Here is a 17,052-nt window from a genome sequence, read left to right as displayed (position 1 = left end):
AGGTTGACGTTCCAGACAGGATGATGCCCTGGGCAGGATGATGCTCTGGACAGGATGGTGCTCTGGGCAGGATGATGCTCTGGACAGGATGAGGCTCTGGACAGGTTGACGTTCCAGACAGGATGATGCCCTGGGCAGGATGATGCTCTGGACGGGATGGTGCTCTGGGCAGGATGATGCTCTGGACAGGATGAGGCTCTGGACAGGTTGACGTTCCAGACAGGATGATGCTCTGGGCAGGATGTTGCTCTGGGCAGGATGATGCTCTTGACAGGATGGTGCTCTGGACAGGTTGACATTCTGGGCAGGATGATGCTCTGGACATAATGATGCTCTGTGCAGGATGATTCTCTGGACAGAATGAGACTCTGGACAGGATGACACTCTGGACAGGATGAGGCTCTGGACAGGTTGACGTTCTGGACAGGACGAGGCTCTGGGCAGGATGATGCTCTGGACAGAATGATGCCCTGGGCAGGATGATGTTCCAGGCAGGTTGACGTTCCAGACAGGATGGTGCTCTGGGCAGGTTGACGTTCTGGACAGGATGTGGCTCTGGGCAGGATGGTGCTCTGGACAGTATGATGCTCTGGAGAGGGTGGTGCTCTGGACAGGATGATGCTATGGGCAGGTTGACGTTCCAGACAGGATGGTGCTCTGGACAGGATGGTGCTCTGGGCAGGATGGTGGTCTGGGCAGGATGACGTTCTGGACAGGATGGTGCTCTGGACAGGATGGTGCTGTGGGCAGGATGGTGCTCTGGGCAGGATGACGTTCTGGACAGGATGGTGCTCTGGACAGGATGGTGCTCCGGGCAGGATGAGGCTCTGGGCAGGATGATGCTCTGGACAGGATGGTGCTCTGGACAGGATGAGGCTCTGGACAGGTTGACGTTCCAGACAGGATGGGGCAGGTTGACGTTCTGGACAGGATGGTGCTCTGGACAGGTTGACGTTCTGCACAGGATGGTGCTCTGGGCAGGATGGTGCTCTTGACAGGATGGTGCTCTGGGCAGGTTGACGTTCTGGGCAGGATGATGCTCCGGGCAGGATGGTGCTCTGGGCAGGATGGTGCTCTGGACAGGTTGACGTTCTGGACAGGATGAGGCTCCAGGCAGGATGGTGCTCTGGACAGGATGATGCTCTAGACAGGATGGTGCTCCGGACAGGATGGTGCTCTGGCCAGGATGATGCTCTGGACAGGTTGACGTTCCAGATAGGATGGTGCTCTGGGCAGGATGGTGCTCTGGCCAGGATGATGCTCTGGACAGGTTGACATTCCAGATAGGATGGTGCTCTGGGCAGGATGCTGCTCTGGACAGGATGGTGCTCTGGGCAGGATGTTGTCCCAGACAGGCCGGTGCTGAGCTCAGGCGCGTTCCCCGGCCGTGCCGCAGGTGGGATCACTTCCGCGCGCTGTTGGAGCAGAAGAAGGCGGCGCTGAGCTCGGCGCTGGACCTGCAGAAATTCCACCTGGCGTGCGACGAGGCCGCGGCGTGGATGCGCGACAAGAGCGACGCCATCGCGGCCACGCGGGGCCTCGGCACCGACCTCCCCGGTGTCGCCGCGCTGTGCCGCAAGCTCTCGGCCGTGCAGCGCGACCTGGACGCCATCCAGGCCGCGCTGCGCCACTTACGAGCCGAGGGGGAGCGGCTGGTGGCCCGGCACCCCGCGGGAGCCTCGGCGGTGCCGGCGCGGCTGTCGGCGCTGGACGGCGAGTGGGCCGAGCTGCACGGCGCGCTGCGGCAGCGCGAGGAGGCGCTGGGCAAGCTGCAGGGCGTCCTGCACGACCTGGCGGCGCTGCAGGGCTGGGTGGCCCAAACCGCCACCGCGGTGGCCACCGAGGACGCACCGGCCACGCTGGCCGAGGCCGAGCGGCTGCTGAGCCAGCACGAGGCGCTGGGCGAGGAGATGGAGCGCTACGGCGGCCAGTACCGCGGCGCGCGGGCCGCGGGCCGGGAGGTGACGGGCGGACAGACGGACGCGGCGCTGCGGCAGCGGCTGGAGGCGCTGGACGCCGGTTGGGAGGAGCTGGGCAGGATGTGGGAGAACCGGCGCCGGCGGCTGCGCCAGGAGTTGGCGTTCCAGATGTTCCTCCGCGACGCCAAACAGCTGGAGGGCGTCCTCGGCAAGCAGGTGAGGCGCCAAGGGGACGGGGGGACACGGTGATGGTGACGCGGGTGACACCGGTGACGGTGGCGCCGCCTGCAGGAGGACGCGGTGGCGCACGCCGACGTGCCTGGCGCGGTGCCGGGAGCCGAGGCCGCCGTCAAGAAGCTGGAGGATGTGGTGGGCGCCGTGGACGCCGCCGGCGAGCGGTTGCGGGCGGTGGTGGCCGCCGGGGAGGAGCTGGTGGCCGAGGGCAACCCCCACGGTGAGGAGGCGCGGGAGGCGGTGGCGGCGCTGGAGAGCAGGTGAGGGCGGCCATGGGGAACCGGAGTGGCCATGGGGGTGCCAGAGTGGCCATGGGGGTAGCGGAGTGGCCATGGGGGAACCGGAGTGGCCATGGGGGTGCCAGAGTGGCCATGGGGGAACCGGAGTGGCCATGGGGGTAGCGGAGTGGCCATGGGGGAACCGGAGTGGCCATGGGGGTGCTGGAGTGGCCATGGGGGTGCCAGAGTGGCCATGGGGCTACCGGAGTGGCCATGGGGGTAGCGGAGTGGCCATGGGGGTACCGGAGTGGCCATGGGGGTAGCGGAGTGGCCATGGGGGTACCGAAGTGGCCATGGGGGTGCTGGAGTGGCCATGGGGGTACCGGAGTGGCCATGGGGGTGCCGGAGTGGCCATGAGGGTACCGAAGTGGCCATGGGGGTGCTGGAGTGGCCATGGGGGTACCGGAGTGGCCATGGGGGTACCGGAGTGGCCATGGGGGTGCTGGAGTGGCCATGGGGGTAGTGGAGTGGCCATGGGGGTACCAGAGTGGCCATAGGGGTGCCGGAGTGGCCATGGGGGTGCCGGAGTGGCCATGGGGGTACCGGAGTGGCTGTCACCATCACCGTTACCGTCCCCCGGGTCCTCCAGGCACCGCAGGAACCGGGAGGCGGCGCAGGAGCTGCTGGAGCGGCTGCGGGACAACCTGGAGCTGCAGCGGTTCCTGCAGAAGGCGCAGGAGGTACCGGGGAGGAGGAGGAGGAGGGTGGGATGAAGATGAGGGTGGGGTGGGATGGGATGGGATGGGATGGGATGGGATGGGATGGGACGAGGATGAAGACTGAGAATGAGAATGCGATGGGGATGGGATGGGATGAGGATGGGATGGGATGGGACAAGAATGAAGATGAGGATGAGGGTGAGGATGGGATGGGATGGGATGGGATGAGATGGGATGGGATGAGGATAGGGATGAAGATGGGGATGAAAATAAGGATGAAGAAGATGAGGATGGGATGTGTTGAGATGGGATGGGATGGGATGGGATGAGCATGGGGATGAAGATGGGGATGAAGATGAGGATGAGGATGGGGTGGGATGGGATGGAATGAAGATGGGGATGAAGATAAGGATGAGGATGAGAATGGGATGGGATGAAGATGGGGATGAAAATGAGGATGAGGGCGAGGATGAGGATGAGGATGGGATGAGGATGGGATGAGGATGAGGGTGGGGGTGGGATAGGATGGGATGAGGATGAGGATGGGATGGGATGGGACGGGGTGGAATGGGATGAGGATGAGGATGGGATGAGGATGAGGATGGGATGGGATGGGAGGGGATGGGATGGGATGAGGATGAGGATGGGATGAGATGGGACGGGATGGGATGGGGTGAGGTGGGATGAGGATGAGGATGGGAGGGCCGAGGAGGGCGGGAGGTGACGGGCGCGCGGCGCAGCTGGCGCTGTGGTTGGAGGAGAAGCTGCGGACGGCGCAGGACGAGCCGCACGGGGACACGCGGAGCCTGCGCAGCAAGTGCCGGCGGCACCGGGCCATGGAGGCAGAGCTGGCGGCCAACCGCGGCTGGATGGACAGCCTGCAGGAGGTGACGGGACACCGTGGGGACAGGGGGACATGGGGACACCATGGGGACATGGGGACACCATGGGGATGTGGGGATAATGGGACACCATGGGGACATGGGGACATGGGGACACCATGGGGACATGGGGACACCATGGGGACATTGGCGACATGGGGACACCATGGGGACATAGGACATGGGGACACCATGGGGACATGGGACATGGGGACACCATGGGGACATGGGGCCAACCATGGCTGGCTGGACAGCCTGCAGGAGGTGACGGGACAGGGGACATGGGGACATTGGGACATGGGGTCATGGGGACACCATGGGGACATGAGGACACCATGGGGACACGAGGACACCATGGGGACAAGGGGACATGGGGACACCATGGGGACATCGTGGGGACATGGGGACACTGTGGGACATGGGGACATGGAGTCACAGGGACATGGGGACACAGGGACATGGGGACATGAGGACATGGGGACATGAAGACACAGGGACATGGGGACACAGAGACACAGGGACATGGGGACACAGGGACATGGGGGCATGGGGACATGGGGACACGGGGACATGGGGACATGAGGACATGGGGACATGGGGACACAGGGACATGGGGACACAGGGACATGGAGACATGGGGACATGAGGACATGGGGACACAGGGACATGGGGACGTGAGGACATGGGGACATGGGGACATGAGGACATGGAGACATGGGGACATGGGGACACTGTGACATGGGGTCATGGGGACATGGGGTCACAGGGACATGGGGACACAGCGCCGCAGTGCCACAGCGCCGCCGCCCCGTCCCGCAGGAGGCCCGCGTGCTGTGCGCGGCCCGGCCGGCGCTGTCGGACGCGGTGCGGGCGCAGGTGGCGGCGCTGGGCCCGCGCTGGGCGGCGCTGGATGCGGCCGCGCGCGGCACGGCCCGGCGGCTGCAGGAGGCGCTGAGCGCCGAGCGGTGCGCACGGGGCTGCGCCGCGCTGCGCCGCGCCCTGGACACGCTGCAGCGGCAGCTGCGCCAGAGCCACCGCGGGCACGACCTGGGCAGCGTGGCGCGGCTCATCAGCGCGCACCAGGTGCGGCATGGGGGGCGTGGGGACATTATGGGGGATATGGGGGGTATGGGGGAAATGGGGGACGTGGGGATATGGGGGGAATGGGGGACATGGGGATATTATGGGGGATATGGGGACATGGGGGATATGGGGGAAATGGGGGACGTGGGGATATGGGGGGAATGGGGGACATGGGGATATTATGGGGGATATGGGGACATGGGGGATATGGGGGAAATGGGGGACGTGGGGACATGGGGGGATATGGGGGAATGGGGGATATGGAGACATGGTGAGAATGGGGACATGGGGGGATATGGGGGAATGGGGGATATAGGGGATATGGGGGGAATGGGGGACATGGGGAGAATGGGGACATGGGGGGATATGGGACATGGGGACACGGGGGATATGGGGACATGGGAGGATTTGGGGACATGGGGGGATATAGGGGGATATGAGACATGGGGGGAATGGGGGACATAGGAGGGCATGGGGGATATGGGGGGAATGGGGGATATGGGGACGTGGGGGGAATGGGGGACATGGGGGGATATGGGGGACTTGGGGGGAATGGGGTACATGGGGGGTCATGGGGGACATGGGGGGATATGGGGGACATGGGGGGAGTGGGGGATATGAGGGGAATGGGGAACATGGGGACATGGGGGGATATGGGGACATGGGGGACATGGGGGATATGGGGGAATGGGGGACATGGGGGATATGGGGGGACATGGGGAATATGGGGGATATGGGGACATGGGGGATATGGGGGGAATGGGGGACATGGGGGATATAGGGGGACATGGGGGATATGGGGGCATGTGGGATATGAGGGGAATGGGGGACGTGGGGACATGGGGGGACATGGGAGGATTTGGGGACATGTGGGGGAAATAGGGGGATATGAGACATGGGGGATATGGGGACATGGAGGGAATGGGGGAGGACATGGGGGATATGGGGGGAATGGGGGACATGAGGGGGCACGGGGGATATGGGGGGACATGGGGGATATGGGGGGAATGGGGGACGTGGGGATATGGGGGACATGGGAGGATTTGGGGACATGGAGGGATATGGGGGACATGGGGGGAATGGGGGATGCGGGTACCAGGGATGCGGTACCAGGGACGCGGTACTAGGGATGGGGTACCAGGGATGTGGTACCAGGGATGCGATACCAGGCGTGCGGTACCAGGGACGCGGTACCAGGGGTGCGGTACCAGGGACGCGGTACCAGGGGTGCGGTACCAGGGATGCGGTACCAGGGGTGCGGTACCAGGGGTGCGGTACCAGGGGTGCCAGGGCAGGGGCTGCCACGCCGGGTGCCGCGCAGGTGCTGGAGAAGCAGGCGCGGGAGCGGGAGCAGGAGCTGGCGGCGCTGGGCGCGCAGGCGCGGGCGCTGGGCCCCGAGCTGCGGGCGCAGGTGGCGGCGCTGGAGCAGCAGCTGCGGGCGCTGCGGGAGCCGCTGCGGGAGCGCGGCCGCCTCCTCGCCGCATCGCGCCGGCAGCACCAGCTGCGCCGCGACCTGGAGGACGAGATCGTGAGTGCCGGGGGGCTCGGGGACACGCGGGGACACGGGGACACGGCGACGGGGCGACACGGGGACATGGGGGGACACGGGGACATGGGGGGACATGGGGACATGGGGGAACACGGGGATGCATGGGGGACACGAGCACACTGGGGGACATGGGGACACAGGGACACAGGGGGACACGGGGACATGATGGGACATGGGGATGCACAGGGGACATGGGGGGACATGGGGACACGGGAGGACACGAGGATGCATGGGGGACACGGGGACATGGGGGGACACGGGGACATGGGGACACACGGGGACACAGGGACGCACAGGGGACACGGGGACATGGGGGGACATGGGGACGTGAGGGGACATGGGGACACAGGGACGCACAGGGGACATGGGGATGCACAGGGGACATGGGGACATGGGGGGACATAGGGACACAGGGGGACACGGGGACGCAGGGGGACATGGGGACATGGGGGGACACAGGGGGAGACGGGGACATAACGGGACATGGGGACACGAGGGAACACAGAGGGACACGGGGGGACATGGGGACATGGGGGGACACAGGAGGACACGGGGGGACATGGGGACACAGGGGGACACGGGGGAACACAGGGGGACACAGGGGGACATGAGGACGCAGGGGGACATGGGGGAACACAGGGGGACACGGGGGGACATGGGGACACAGGGGGACACAGGGACACAGGGGGACACGGGGGTGCGGTGGCACCGAGCTCCTGCTGTCCCCGAGGCCCTGGTGTCCATGAGCCCTTGGTGACTCCAAGCCCTTGGTGTCCCTGAGCCCCAATGTCCCCAAACCCTTGGTGTCCCTGAGCCATCAGTGTCACTGACCCCCAATACCCCTGAGCCCTCAGTGTCCCCAAGCCCTTGCTGTCCCCGCACCCCCATTGTCACTGAGCCTCTGGTGTCCCCAAGCCCTTGCTGTCCCCGCACCCCCGGTGTCACCAAGCGCTGGGTGTCACCGAGCGCTGGGTGTCCCCATTGTCCCCGTTGTCCCCGTTGTCCCCACGCCAGCTGTGGGTGCAGGAGCGCCGCCCCCTGGCCGCGTCCACCGACCTCGGCAAAGACCTGCCGTCCGTCCAGCTGCTCATCAAGAAGAACGAGGTGCGTGCCGTGACCCCGCGTGGCCCCGTGGCCCCTCGTGTGTCCCCGTGTCCCCTCGTGTGTCCCCATGTCCATCATGAGTGTCCCCATGTCCCCGTCACCCCCAATGTCCCCCTGCCCCCGTCACCCCTGATGTCTCCATGTCCCCCTGTCCCCATCATCCCGTGACATCCACTTGTCCCCCTGTCCCCATCACCCCTGATGTCCCCCTGTCCCCATCACCCCTGATGTCCCCATGTTCCCCACACCCTGTGTCCCCATGTCCCCTGCACCCGGTGTCCCCCCCAGTGTGTCCCCATGTCCCCCACACCCTTTTTCCCCATGTCCCCCCATGTCCCCATGTGTCCTCATGTCCCCCCTCACCTCATGTCCCCACCATGTGTCTCCATGTCCCCATATGTCCCCATATGTCCCCATATGTCCCCATGTACCCCCATGTGTCCCCATGTCTCCATATGTCCCCATGTGTCCTCATATATCCCCATGTGTCCCCATGTCCCCATATGTCCCCATGTCCCCATGTCCCCATGTATCCCCATGTGTCCCCATGTCCCCATGTACCCCCATGTATCCCCATGTCCCCATGTCCCCATGTATCCCTATGTGTCCCCATGTATCCCCATGTCCCCATGTGTCCCCATGTCCCCATATGTCCCCATGTCCCCATGTATCCCCGTGTATCCCCATGTGTCCCCATGTCCCCATGTATCCCCATGTATCCCTATGTGTCCCCATGTATCCCCATGTCCCCATGTGTCCCCATGTCCCCATATGTCCCCATGTCCCCATGTGTCCCCATGTCCCCATGTACCCCCATGTCCCCATGTGTCCCCATGTCCCCATGTATCCCCATGTCCCCATGTATCCCCATGTCCCCATGTGTCCCCATGTCCCCATGTACCCCCATGTCCCCATGTGTCCCAATGTCCCCATGTATCCCCATGTCCCCATGTATCCCCATGTCCCCATGTGTCCCCATGTCCCCATGTACCCCCATGTCCCCATGTGTCCCCATGTCCCCATGTATCCCCATGTCCTAGACGCTGCAGAAGGAGCTGCAGGGCCACGAGCGGCGTGTGGAGGAGCTGCTGGCACAGCTGGCGGGTGACACCGACACCGCCACCAACACCGCAACTGACACCAACACCACAACTGACACCAACACCGCAACTGACACCAACACCGCAACTGACACCAACACCACAACTGACACCAACACCGCCACCAACACCGCAACTGACACCAACACCACAGCTGACACCAACACCGCAACTGACACCAACACCGCAACTGACACCAACACCACAACTGACACCAACACCGCCACCAACACCGCAACTGACACCAACACCACAACTGACACTGACACCAACACCGCAACTGACACTGACGCTGACACCACCACCAACACTGCAACTGACACCGCCACTGCCACCAACACCGCAACTGACACCGCCACCGACACCAACACCGCCACCACCATCACCACCAACACTGACACCACCACCACCAGCGACACCACCACCGCCACCAACACCGCCACCAACACTGCCACCACCGCCACCACCAACACTGACACCACCACCACCAGCGACACCACCACCGCCACCAACACCGCCACCAACACCACCACCAACACTGCCACCACCGCCACCACCACCACCACCGACGCCACTACTGCCACTGCCACCACCACCAACACCGCCACCACCACGGCCACCGCCACCACCACCGACTCCACCACCGCCACTACCACTGACACCACCGACACGGCGGGTGCCGCCGCGGCGGGGCAGCGCCTGCGGGCGGCCTGGCAGGAGCTGCGCCTGCTGGCCGAGCGGCGGCACCGGCGGCTGCTCCTGGCGCTGGCCGCGCACCAGTTCTACCGCGACGCCGCCGAGGCCGAGGCCTGGATGGGCGAGCAGGAGCTGCGCATGATGGCGCAGGACCAGCCCAAGGTGAGCGGGGGGGGGTCCCGGCGATGTCACCCCCACCCCGGGACGGTGTCACCCCCCCCGGGACGGTGTCACCCCCTCCGCGGCGCCGTGTCCCCCCCAGGATGAGCCGGGCGCGCAGGCGGCGCTGAGCAAGCACCTGGTGCTGGAGCAGGAGCTGCGCGACTACGCGCACACGGTGCGGCAGCTGGCGGCGCAGAGCGGGGACATGGCCGAGCGGGGACACCCCGAGAGGTGGGGACACCCCACAGCCCCCTGGGACAGCCCATGGGGGACACGTGGCCCTCTGGCCCTCCCACCCCTGTCCCCATCGTCCCCTGAGGTCCCCATGGCCCTCTGGCCCCATCATCCCCTGATGTCCCCCTGTCCCCATCACCCCTGGTGTCCTCATGTCCCCATCATCCTCGATGTCCCCCTGTCCCCCTCACCCCCACTGTCCCCCTGTCCCTATCACCATGTCCCCATTTCTCCCCTCACCCCGTGTCCCCACCATGTGTCCCCATGTCCCCATGTATCCCCATGTCCCCATGTCCCCATGTCCCCATGTGTCCCCATGTCCCCATGTATCCCCATGTATCCCCATGTGTCCCCATGTCCCCATATGTCCCCATGTCCCAATGTCCCCGTGTCCCCATGTCCCCATGTCCCCATGTATCCCCATGTATCCCGATGTATCCCCATGTATCCCCATGTGTCCCCATGTCCCCCCATGTCCCCATATGTCCCCATGTCCCCGTGTCCCCATGTATCCCCATGTCCCCATATGTCCCCATGTATCCCCATGTGTCCCCATGTCCCCATATGTCCCCATGTCCCCATGTCCCCATGTATCCCCATGTGTCCCCATGTCCCCATGTATCCCCATGTATCCCCATGTATCCCCATGTCCCCATATGTCCCCATGTCCCCATGTATCGCCATGTGTCCCCATGTCCCCATATGTCCTCATGTCCCCATGTCCCCATGTATCCCCATGTATCCCCATGTCCCCATATGTCCCCATGTCCCCATGTATCCCCATGTATCCCCATGTGTCCCCATGTCCCCATATGTCCCCATGTCCCCATCACCCCTGATGTCCCCATGTCCCCCTCACCGCGCTGTCCCCCTGTCCCCATCACCCCCGATGTCACCCTGTCCCCCTCACCCCCCGCTGTCCCCCTGTCCCCATCACCCCTGCTGTCCTGTCCCCCTCACCGCGCTGTCCTGTCCCCGCTGTCCCCGCAGCGAGCGGCTGCGCGCGCGGCAGGCGCAGGTGGAGCGGCAGTGGGCGGCGCTGGCGGTGCTGGCCGGGGAGCGCCGGCGGGCGCTGCAGCAGCACCAGCGCCTGTGCCAGCTCAAGCGCGACGTGGACGAGCTGGCGCTCTGGATCGCCCAGCGCGAGGCCGTGGCCGCGGCGCACGAGCTGGGGCAGGACTACGAGCACGTCACGGTGAGACGGCCCCGGCGCCACCGGGAACCACGGGGGGGGCGCCAAGCCGGCCGTGGGGACACGGGGCTCTGGGGACACTCGAGCGCCCAGAATGGGGCTCGTGGGGACACTTGAGCACCCAAGATGAGGCACTTGGGGACATTTTATGGCTCTTGGGGACACTTTAGTGCCCAAGATGAGGCTCTTGGGGACGTTTTATGGCTCTGGGGGACACTTTAGTGCCCAAGGTGAGCCTCTTGGGGACACTTGGGCACCCAAGATGAGGCTCTTGGGGACATTTTATGGCTCTTGGGGACACTTGAGCGCCCAAGATGAGGCTCTTGGGGACACTTTAGTGCTCAAGATGAGGCTCTTGGGGACACTTGAGAGCCCAGGATGAGGCTCTTGGGGACACTTGAGCGCTCAAGATGAGGCACTTGGGGACATTTTATGGCTCTTGGGGACACTTGAGCGTCCAAGATGAGGCTCTTGTGGACACTTTAGTGCCTATAATGAGGCTCTTGGGGACACCTGAGCGCCCAAGATGAAGCTCTTGGGGACACTAGTGCCTATAATGAGGCTCTTGGGGACATTTTATGGCTCTTGGGGGCACTTTAGTGCCCAAGATGAGGCTCTTGGGGACACTTGAGCACCAGATGAGGCTCTTGGGGACACTTGAGCACCCAAGATGAGGCTCTTGGGGACTCTTGAGCACCCAAGATGAGGCTCTTGGGGACACTTTATGAGTCTCTTGGGGACACTTTATGAGTGTCTTGGGGACATTTCCCCCCCGTGACCTCGCCCCTTGTCCCCGCAGCTGCTCCGCGCCAGGTTCCGCGAGTTCTCCCGCGCCACGAGCGGGCTGGGGCAGGAGCGCGTGGACGGGCTGAACGCGCAGGCGGCCGCGCTGGTGGCCGGTGGCCACCCGGCCAGCGCCACGGTGGCCGAGTGGCAGGACGGGCTGAACGAGGCCTGGGCCGACCTGCTGGAGCTGATGGACACGCGGGCGCAGGCGCTGGCGGCGGCGCACGAGCTGCAGCGCTTCCTGGCGGGCGCGCGGCAGGCGCTGGCGCGGCTGCGGCACCGGGAGCAGCGGCTGCCGCAGGAGCTGGGCCGGGACCTGAGCGCGGCCGAGGCGCTGGAGCGGGGTCACCGGGCGGACGAGAGCGACGTGGAGGCGCTGGGAGCGCAGGTGGGGACGGGGGGACGTGGGGGGCGGCGTGGGGCGGTGCGGGGTGGTGTGGCACAGTGCAGTGCGGTATGGCACAGTACAGTGCAGTACGGTGCATTACAGTGCAGTGCGGTGCAGTGTGGTGCAATACAGTACAGTGTGGTGCAGTATGGCACAGTACAGTGCAGTGCGATGCAATACGGTGCAGTGCGGTGCAGTGCAGTGCAATATAGTACAGCACAGTTCAGTATGGCACAGTACAGTGCAGTACGGTGCAATACAGTGCAGTGCAGTGCAGTGCGGTGCAGTGTGGTGCAATACAGCACAGCACAGTGCAGTATGGCACAGTACAGTGCAGTGCAGTGCAGTGCAGTGCAGTGTGGTGCAATACAGTACAGCACGGTGCAGTATGGCACAGTACGGTGCAGTATGATGCAATACAGTGCAGTGCAGTGCAGTGCGGTGCAGTGTGGTGCAATACAGCACAGCACAGTGCAGTATGGCACAGTACAGTGCAGTGCAGTGCAGTGCAGTGCAGTGTGGTGCAATACAGTACAGCACGGTGCAGTATGGCACAGTACGGTGCAGTATGATGCAATACAGTGCAGTGCAGTGCAGTGCGGTGCAGTGTGGTGCAATACAGCACAGCACAGTGCAGTATGGCACAGTACAGTGCAGTGCAGTGCAGTGCAGTGCAGTGTGGTGCAATACAGTACAGCACGATGCAGTATGGCACAGTACGGTGCAGTATGATGCAATACAGTGCAGTGCAGTGCAGTGCGGTGCAGGGTGGTGCGATACAGTACAGCACGGTGCAGTATGGCACAGTACAGTGCAGTGCAATGCAATACGGTGCAGTGCGGTGCAGTACAGTACAGCACGGTGCAGTATGGCACAGTACAGTGCAGAATGGTGCAATACAGTGCAGTGCAGTGCGTTGCGGTGCAGTATGGTGCAATACAGCACAGCACAGTGCAGTATGGCACAGTACAGTGCAGTGCGATGCAATACGGTGCAGTGTGGTGCAATACAGTACAGCACGGTGCAGTATGGCACAGTACAGTGCAGTGCGGTGCAATATGGTGCAGTGCGCTGCAGTATGGTGCAATACAGTACAGCATGGTGCAGTATGGCAGAGTACAATGCAGTGCAGTGCAGTATGGTGCAGCACAGCACAGTGCAGTATGGCACAGTACACTACAGTGCGCTGCAGTGCAGTGCAATACAGTGCAGTATGGCACAGTGCAGTGCAGTATGGCACAGTACAGTGCATTATGGTGCAATACGGTGCAGTGTGGTGCAGTGTGGTGCAATATAGTACAGCACGGTGCAGTATGGCACAGTACAGTGCAGTATTGCACAGTATAGTGCAGTGCAGTGCAATATAGTACAGCACGGTGCAGTATGGCACAGTACAGTGCAGTGCAGTGCAATACAGTGCAGTACAGTGCAGTGGGGTGCAATACAGTGCAGTATGGCACAGTACAGTGCAATACGGTGCAGTATGGCACAGTACAGCGCAGTACGGTGAAGTGTGGCACAGTACAGTGCAGTGCAGTGCAATACGGTGCAGTATGGCACAGTGCGGTGCAATACAGTGCAATATGGTACGGAGCAGTATGGTACAGTGCAGTACGGTGCAGTGTGGCACAGTACAGTGCAGTATGGTGCATTACGGTGCAGTATGGCACAGTACAGTGCAATACAGTGCATTATGGTACAGTATGCTGCAGTACAGTGCAGTGCAGTGCAATACAACCCATCACGGTACACTGCGGTGCACTGCGGTGCCCTCCGGTGCAACGCGGCGCTCCGGGGTCCCCGCAGGTGCGGCAGGTGCAGGAGGACGCGGCGCGGCTGGCGCAGGCGTACGCGGGCGAGCAGGCGGCCGAGATCCGGCGGCACGAGCAGGGCGGTGGCCGAGGCCTGGGAGCGGCTGCGCCGCAGCTGCCAGAGCCGGCGCCGGCGCCTCCTGGACACCGTGGACATGTTCCGGTTCCTGCGCGCCGCCCGCGACCTGCTGCTCTGGACCGACGGTGTCCGCCTGCAAATCGAGGGCCGGGAGCGGCCGCGGTGAGCGGGGCCGGGGGGACGCGCGGGGACGGTGATGGTGACGGTGACGGGTGACGCCGCGGCGCTGACGGGGGTCGCCGTCCCCAGGGACGTGTCGGCGGCCGATCTGGTGATCAAGGACCACCAGAGCGTGAAGGCGGAGCTGGAGGCACGCGCCGATCGCTTCGACGTCTGCGTGGCCACCGGCACCGCGCCTGCTGGAGAGGGGGCACTACGCGGCTGACAAGGTGACGCGCTGTGCCCCGGGTCCCCAGCCCTGTCCCCATGTCCCCAGCCCTGTCCCCATGTCCCTATCCCTGTCCTTGAGTCCCTCTCGCTGTCCCCTGTGTCCCCACCCCCTGTCCCTGTGTCCCATTCCTGTCCCTGTGTCCCCATTGCTGTCCCGATGTCTCTGTCCCCATCCTCATGTCCCTGTCCCCGTGTCCCCATCCCCGTCCGTGTATCCCCATCCCCATCCCCATGTCACTGTGGCTGCCCCCATGACCCCATCCCCATATCCCCATGTCCCCATGTCCCCATCCCCATGTCCCCATGTCCCCAGTCCCCATGTCCCCAGATCTCAGAGCATCTGTCCCAGCTCCAGGAGCCCCATGTCCCATGTCCCCATATCCCCACATCCCCATGTCCCCATGTCCCCAGTCCCCACGTCCCCAGATCTCGGAGCAGCTGTCCCAGCTGCAAGAGCATCACCCCATGTCCCCATCCCCATGTCCCCATCCCTGTCCCCACGTCCCCAGATCTCGGAGCAGCTGTCCCAGCTCCAGGAGCGCCGCCGCGACCTGTGGGCGTGCTGGCAGGACAAGATGGACTGGCTGCAGATCGGTGAGCGCGGCGGCACCGGGTGTACGGACACCCCGCATTGAGCCGGGGGGTGGTGTGACGGTGTTGGGTGCGCACGGGACAGTCGCATTGAGCCGGGGGTGGTGTGACGGTGTTGGGTGCACATGGGACAGTCGCATTGAGCCGGGGGTGGTGTGACGGTGTTGGATGCGCACGGGACAGTCGCATTGAGCCGGGGGTGGTGTGACGGTGTTGCGGTGCACATGGGATACTCGCATTGAGCCGGGGGGTGGTGTGACGGTGTTGGGTGCACACGGGACAGTCGCATTGAGCCGGGGGTGATGTGACGGTGTTGCGGTGCGCACGGGACAGTCGCATTGAGCCGGGGGTGGTGTGACGGTGTTGCGGTGCGCACGGGACACTCCGCATTGAGCCGGGGGTGGTGTGACGATGTTGGGTGCACACGGGACAGTCGCATTGAGCCGGGGGGTGATGTGACGGTGTTGCGGTGCGCACTGGGACAGTCGCATTGAGCCGGGGGTGGGTGTGACGGTGTTGGGTGCACACGGGACAGTCGCATTGAGCCGGGGGTGATGTGACGGTGTTGCGGTGCGCACGGGACAGTCGCATTGAGCCGGGGGTGGTGTGACGGTGTTGCGGTGCGCACGGGGACACTCCGCATTGAGCCGGGGGGTGGTGTGACGATGTTGGGTGCACACGGGACAGTCGCATTGAGCCGGGGGTGATGTGACGGTGTTGCGGTGCGCACGGGACAGTCGCATTGAGCCGGGGGTGGTGTGACGGTGTTGCGGTGCGCACGGGACAGTCGCATTGAGCCGGGGTTGGTGTGACGGTGTTGCGGTGCGCACGGGACAGTCACATTGAGCCGGGGGTGGTGTGACGGTGTTGGGTGCGCACGGGACAGTCGCATTGAGCCGGGGGTGGTGTGACGGTGTTGGGTGCGCACGGGACACTCCGCATTGAGCCGGGGGGTGGTGTGACGGTGTTGGGTGCGCACGGGACAGTTGCATTGAGCCGGGGGGTGGTGTGACGGTGTTGCAGTGCACATGGGACAGTCGCATTGAGCCGGGGGTGGTGTGATGGTGTTGGGTGCACACGGGACAGTCGCATTGAGCCGGGGGTGGTGTGACGGTGTTGGATGCGCACGGGACACTCGGCATTGAGCCGAGGGTGGTGTGACGGTGTTGGGTGCGCACGGGGACAGTCGCATTGAGCCGGGGGTGGTGTGACGGTGTTGCGGTGCACATGGGATACTCGCATTGAGTCGGGGGTATGTAATGTGACGGTGTTGCGGTGCGCACGGGACACTCGGCATTGAGCCGGGGGTTGACGGCGCCCCCCGCAGTGCTGGAGGTGCTGGTGTTCGGGCGCGACGCCGGCGCGGCCGACGCGTGGCTGAGCAGCCGGGAGCCGCTGCTGCGCGCCGGGGAGCTGGGCCGCAGCGTGGCCGAGGCCGAGACGCTGCTCAAGCGCCACCGCGGCTTCCAGAGGGCGGCGGCCGCCTGGGACCAGCGCTTCGCCGCGCTCGAGCGCCTCACCACGGTATGGGGGGGGGGGTGCGGGGGTTTGGGGGGGGGTGGGGGGGATCTAGGAGGGGTTTGGGGGTGTCTGGGGAGGTTTGGGGGGCTCTGGGGGGATCTAGGAGGGGGTTTGGGGGGTTTTGGGGATGGAGTTTGGGGGGGTCTGGGGGGCTTTGGGAGGTCTGGGGAGGGTATAGTGGGGGGGTCAGGGAAAGTTTGGGGGGGTCTGGGGAGGGAGTCTGGGGGGGTTTGGGGGGGGTCTGGGGGGCTTTGGGGGGTCTTGGGAGGGTATAGTGGGGGGTCAGGGAAAGTTTGGGGGGGGGTCTGGGGAGGGAGTCTGGGGGGAGTCTGGGGAGATCTAGGGGGGGGTTTGGGGATGGAGGTTGGGGGGGTCTGGGGGGCTTTGGGGGGGTC

The 17,052-nt window shown here is 64.4% G+C and overlaps 1 protein-coding gene across 1 annotated transcript in view; it reads left to right on the top strand.

Annotated features, from left to right (window-relative positions):
• The window catches only part of LOC308052619 (spectrin beta chain, non-erythrocytic 2-like), a gene marked incomplete at both ends in the record, with an annotated part of 43,597 nt that extends 26,937 nt beyond the window's left edge, over positions 1-16,660 (top strand). Inside the window, 17 exon segments of the mRNA XM_080364677.1 lie at positions 1,397-2,135; positions 2,211-2,413; positions 3,021-3,111; positions 3,831-3,977; positions 4,791-5,054; positions 6,376-6,582; positions 7,618-7,707; positions 8,748-9,665; positions 9,766-9,896; positions 10,890-11,094; positions 11,891-12,265; positions 14,072-14,155; positions 14,157-14,317; positions 14,405-14,510; positions 14,512-14,544; positions 15,055-15,139; positions 16,464-16,660. Coding sequence (XP_080220803.1) covers positions 1,397-2,135; positions 2,211-2,413; positions 3,021-3,111; positions 3,831-3,977; positions 4,791-5,054; positions 6,376-6,582; positions 7,618-7,707; positions 8,748-9,665; positions 9,766-9,896; positions 10,890-11,094; positions 11,891-12,265; positions 14,072-14,155; positions 14,157-14,317; positions 14,405-14,510; positions 14,512-14,544; positions 15,055-15,139; positions 16,464-16,660 — 4,036 coding nt within the window.
• Positions 16,661-17,052: the final 392 nt, after the last annotated feature.

Source organism: Nesoenas mayeri, assembly GCF_963082525.1.
Source record: "Nesoenas mayeri genome assembly, contig: SCAFFOLD_167, whole genome shotgun sequence".
In the NCBI taxonomy this organism is placed as follows: Eukaryota; Metazoa; Chordata; class Aves; order Columbiformes; family Columbidae; genus Nesoenas; species Nesoenas mayeri.
The sequence above is the reverse complement of the archived record's forward strand: the minus strand, read 5'-3'. Positions and strand labels throughout refer to the sequence as shown.